Here is a 6,194-nt window from a genome sequence, read left to right on the forward strand (position 1 = left end):
GCAGAGCTCTGCCTGATGAAGCTGGGAAGGTACTGGAACTAATGATCAGATATGGACTGAGAGCTGAGAGAATAAACTGCATCGGGATTAGATTAGGTTCATTTTCTCTCTCTCTCTCTCTCTCTCTCTCTCTCTCTCTCTCTCTCTCTCTCTCTCTCTCTCTCTCTCTCTCCTATGTGTCTGTCTCTCTCCCCCCATCTCTCTGTCTTCTTCACTGTCAGGATGGTCTCACTCCCCTTCATGTGGCAGTTCACTATGACAATCATGAGGTTGCACTTTTGCTGTTGGATAAAGGAGCATCACCTCACAGCACAGCCAAGGTATACTTACTATACTGACTATACTATACTCACTATAATCACTATACTATACTCACTATACTATACTCACTATAATCACTATACTATACTCACTATACTATACTCACTATAATCACTATACTATACTCACTATAATCACTATACTATACTCACTATACTCACTGTACTATAATCACTATAACCACTGTACTATACTCACTATAACCACTGTACTATACTCACTATAATCACTATACTATACTCACTATAATCACTATACTATACTCACTATAACCACTGTACTATACTCACTATAATCACTATACTATACTGACTATACTATACTCACTATAATCACTATACTATACTCACTATAATCACTATACTATACTCACTATAATCACTATACTATACTCACTATACTATACTCACTATAATCACTATACTATACTCACTATAATCACTATACTATACTCACTATACTCACTGTACTATAATCACTATAACCACTGTACTATACTCACTATAACCACTGTACTATACTCACTATAATCACTATACTATACTCACTATAATCACTATACTATACTCACTATAACCACTGTACTATATACTGACTATACTATACTCACTATAATCACTATACTATACTCACTATACTATACTCACTATAATCACTATACTATACTCACTATAATCACTATACTATACTCACTATACTCACTGTACTATAATCACTATAACCACTGTACTATACTCACTATAACCACTGTACTATACTCACTATAATCACTATACTATACTCACTATAATCACTATACTATACTCACTATAACCACTGTACTATACTCACTATAATCACTATACTATACTCACTATACTATACTCACTATAATCACTATACTATACTCACTATACTATACTCACTATAATCACTATACTATACTCACTATACTATACTCACTATAATCACTATACTATACTCACTATACTATACTCACTATAATCACTATACTATACTCACTATAATCACTATACTATACTCACTATACTATAATCACTATAACCACTGTACTATACTCACTATAATCACTATACTATACTCACTATAACCACTGTACTATACTCACTATAATCACTATACTATACTCACTATAATCAGTATACTATACTCACTATAATCACTATACTATACTCACTATAACCACTGTACTATACTCACTATAATCACTATACTATACTCACTATACTATACTCACTATAATCACTATACTATACTCACTATACTATACTCACTATAATCACTATACTATACTCACTATACTATACTCACTATAATCACTATACTATACTCACTATAATCACTATACTATTCTCACTATACTCACTATACTATAATCACTATAACCACTGTACTATACTCACTATAACCACTGTACTATACTCACTATAATCACTATACTATACTCACTATACTATACTCACTATAATCACTATACTATACTCACTATACTATACTCACTATAATCACTATACTATACTCACTATACTATACTCACTATAATCACTATACTATACTCACTATAATCACTATACTATTCTCACTATACTCACTATACTATAATCACTATAACCACTGTACTATACTCACTATAATCACTATACTATACGCACTATAACCACTGTACTATACTCACTATAATCACTATACTATACTCACTATAATCACTATACTATACTCACTATAATCACTGTACTATACTCACTATAACCACTGTACCATACTCACTATAACCACTGTACCATACTCACTATAATCACTATACTATACTCACTATAATCACTATACTATACTCACTATAATCACTTTACTATACTCACTATAATCACTATACCATACTCACTATAATCACTATACTATACTCACTATAATCACTATACTATACTCACTATAACCACTATACCATACTCACTATAATCACTATACCATACTCACTATAATCACTATACTATACTCACTATAATCACTATACTATACTCACTATAACCACTATACCATGCTCACTATAATCACTATACCATACTCACTATACTCACTATACTCACTATACTATACTCACTATAATCACTATACTATACTCACTAAAATCACTATACTATACTCACTAAAATCACTACCTCGGACCTCGTCCTTAATCCTGTCCATCACCACTGCAAACAAGAAAGGGTTCAGAGCCGATCCTTGATGTAGTTCCACCTCCACTTTGAACCAGTCTGTCGTACCTACTGCACACTTCACTGCTGTCACACTGTCCTTATACATGTCCTGCACCACCCTCACATACTTCTGACACACCTGACTTCCTCATACAATACCACAACTCCTCTCTCCACCCTGTCGTACGCTTTCTCTAAATCCACAAATACACAATGCAGCTCCTTCTGACCTTCTCTATACTTCTCCATCAACATTCTCAAAGCAAATAATGCGTCTGTGGTGCTCTTCCTCAGCATGAAACCATACTGTTGCTCACAGATGGTCACCTCTTCTCTCAACCTGGCTTCCACTACTCTTTCCCATAACTTCATGGTGTGACTGATCAACTTTATTCCCCTGTAGTTACTGCAGGTCTGCACATCTCCCTTATTCTTAAAGATCAGTACCAGCACACTCCTTCTCCATTCATCAGGCATCTTCTTACCTTCCAGAATCCTGTTAAAACTTACTATATCCACTATACTCACTACACTCACTATACTCACTATAATCACTATACTCCACTCACTCTACTCATTACACTCACTACAGTCACTGTACTATACTTACTTTACTAAAGATATCCATATATATCTACACTGTGTGTGTGTGTGTGTGTGTGTGTGTGTGTGTGTGCGCGTGTGCAGAACGGTTACACCCCACTCCACATTGCAGCAAGAAAGAACGAGCTGCAGTTAGCGCGAGTGCTGTTGCAGAAGGGGGCGGAATGTGGAGCTACAACACGGCAGTTAATGACCCCACTTCACCTTGCTGCCCAGGAGGGACATGACCACATGGCCGCACTACTTCTGGAACATGGAGCTAACGCCAATGCTAATGCAAAAGTGAGGCACTGCAAATGTACACACAAACACACACACACACACATGCGCACCCACAATAAATAGTAAAGAAGAGCTGGTGATAATGAAGTATTACAGAGCTGTTGGCTGATTTTCTAAATAATCAAAACTAGAATAATACTGTGTGAAAAGATTCATATTGAAATCTTCTAATTTTGAGGTCTCACTGTCTCTCTGTCTCTTTCAGAACGGTCTCACTCCACTACATCTCACTGCTCAGGAGGACAAAGTGAATGTGGCTGAAATTCTTGTTAAGCACAGTGTAAACTTAGACCACCCATCAAAAGTGAGAGCACACACACACACACACACACACACACACACACATTAATATTATATTGATTGATAACACGTATGTGTGTAATGTCATTTGTATAAACCCCTCCCTCACCCAAAAAAGCTGGGCTACACCCCACTCATCGTGGCCTGTCACTATGGAAACGTGAAGATGGTGAACTTCCTGTTGCAGCATGGGGCAAATGTGAACTCCAAAACTAGAGTAAGAGCTGATGTCTTATTTTCTGTTTATACTCACTTCCTGTTTACACTCACTTCCTGTTTACACTCACTTCCTGTGTATACTCACTTCCTTTTTATACTCACTTCCTGTTTACACTTACTTCCTGTGTATACTCACTTCCTGTTTACACTCACTTCCTGTGTATACTTACTTCCTGTTTACACTCACTTCCTGTGTTTTTTCATTTGCTCATTACACAAACACATCCTGTCTGTTCACTATTTATTTCTGCTTCCTTTACTTACATGTTGTGTGTGTTTTGTGTGTGTGTGTGTGTGTGTGTGTGTGTGTGTGTGTGTGTGTGTTTGGGTTGTCTGCAGAATGGATACACACCCCTTCACCAAGCAGCTCAGCAGGGAAACACACACATTATTAATGTTCTGCTTCATCATGGTGCAAAGCCTAATGCTATTACTATGGTGAGGTTTCTAAACACACACACACACACACACACACACACACACACACACATTGACTAATGCAGGTTCCAGTATAGGTTCAGATGAAGGGTGTGTGTGTGTGTGTGTGTGTGTGTGTGTGTGTTTCAGAATGGCAACACAGCTCTCTCTATCGCTAAGCGTCTTGGCTACATCTCTGTGGTGGACACACTGAAGGTCGTCACTGAGGAGGTCATCACCATGACGACTGTGAGTAACACAGGGTTAAAGTTAAACACATCAGAATTCACCACAAACCTTCACCTTCAAACACACAGAGGAAACATTGATCTCCTTAGAGTCTACTCTCTCATACACCGACACGTGCAGCTACAGGTTCAGCTACAGGTTCAGCTACAGGTTTAGCTACAGGCTTAGTTACAGGTACAGGTACAGGTTTAGGTACAGGTACAGGTTTAGTTACAGGTACAGGTTTAGTTACAGTTACAGGTACAGGTTTAGGTACAGGTTTAGGTACAGGTCCAGGTTTAGTTACAGTTACAGGTACAGGTTTAGGTACAGGTACAGGTTTAGTTACAGGTCCAGGTTTAGTTACAGTTACAGGTACAGGTTTAGTTACAGGTCCAGGTTTAGTTACAGTTACAGGTACAGGTTTAGGTACAGGTACAGGTTTAGGTACAGGTTTAGGTACAGGTCCAGGTTTAGTTACAGGTACAGGTTTAGGTACAGGTACAGGTTTAGTTACAGTTACAGGTGCAGGTTTAGGTACAGGTCCAGGTTTAGTTACAGGTACAGGTTTAGGTACAGGTCCAGGTTTAGTTACAGTTACAGGTACAGGTTTAGTTACAGGTCCAGGTTTAGTTACAGTTACAGGTACAGGTTTAGGTACAGGTACAGGTTTAGGTACAGGTTTAGGTACATGTCCAGGTTTAGTTACAGGTACAGGTTTAGGTACAGGTACAGGTTTAGTTACAGTTACAGGTACAGGTTTAGGTACAGGTTTAGTTACAGGTCCAGGTTTAGTTACAGTTACAGGTACAGGTTTAGGTACAGGTACAGGTTTAGTTACAGGTACAGGTTTAGTTACAGGTACAGGGTTAGGTACAGGTTTAGGTACAGGTCCAGGTTTAGTTACAGTTACAGGTACAGGTTTAGGTACAGGTACAGGTTTAGTTACAGGTCCAGGTTTAGTTACAGTTACAGGTACAGGTTTAGGTACAGGTACAGGTTTAGGTACAGGTTTAGGTACAGGTCCAGGTTTAGTTACAGTTACAGGTACAGGTTTAGGTACAGGTACAGGTTTAGTTACAGGTCCAGGTTTAGTTACAGTTACAGGTACAGGTTTAGGTACAGGTACAGGTTTAGTTACAGTTACAGGTACAGGTTTAGGTACAGGTACAGGTTTAGGTCCAGGTTTAGTTACAGGTCCAGGTTTAGTTACAGTTACAGGTACAGGTTTAGGTACAGGTATAGGTACAGGTTTATATACAGGTACAGGATCAGGTACAGATTTAGGTTTAAGTTCAGGTAGAGGTTCAGATAAAGGTTCAGGTTCAGATTAAGGTTTAGTTACAGGTACAGGTTCGAGCCAGATGTTTCAGGTTGTTGCTTTGCAGTGTTATACCTAATTTTGAGAAACTAAATGTGATTGTAACAAGTTTTACTTTGAGTTTGTAGTAATCATGTCGGTGTATTGAATGCTATATAAAGAACAGATATATGCAGGAGCTGCTGATACTCCTGACTCCAAGCTAATGTTGCTAATGCTGGTGGTGTTAATTACGTTAGGTGTGTATATGACTGCGGCGGTCTTGTTTCTGTCTTGCAGACGGTGACAGAGAAGCACAAACTGAACGT

General features: G+C 38.2%; 1 protein-coding gene across 1 annotated transcript in view; it reads left to right on the forward strand.

Annotated features, from left to right (window-relative positions):
* ank2a (ankyrin 2a, neuronal) overlaps positions 1-6,194 on the forward strand; it is a 50,881-nt gene that overhangs the window by 20,004 nt on the left and 24,683 nt on the right. The window contains exons 16-23 of the mRNA XM_083533358.1: positions 1-29; positions 222-320; positions 3,204-3,401; positions 3,607-3,705; positions 3,820-3,918; positions 4,260-4,358; positions 4,488-4,586; positions 6,166-6,192. The exon at positions 1-29 is cut by the window's left edge and continues 70 nt beyond it. Coding sequence (XP_083389484.1) covers positions 1-29; positions 222-320; positions 3,204-3,401; positions 3,607-3,705; positions 3,820-3,918; positions 4,260-4,358; positions 4,488-4,586; positions 6,166-6,192 — 749 coding nt within the window. The remainder of the gene's footprint in view (positions 30-221; positions 321-3,203; positions 3,402-3,606; positions 3,706-3,819; positions 3,919-4,259; positions 4,359-4,487; positions 4,587-6,165; positions 6,193-6,194) is intronic.

Source organism: Silurus aristotelis (assembly GCF_946808225.1).
Source record: "Silurus aristotelis genome assembly, chromosome: 27".
Lineage (NCBI taxonomy): Eukaryota > Metazoa > Chordata > Actinopteri > Siluriformes > Siluridae > Silurus > Silurus aristotelis.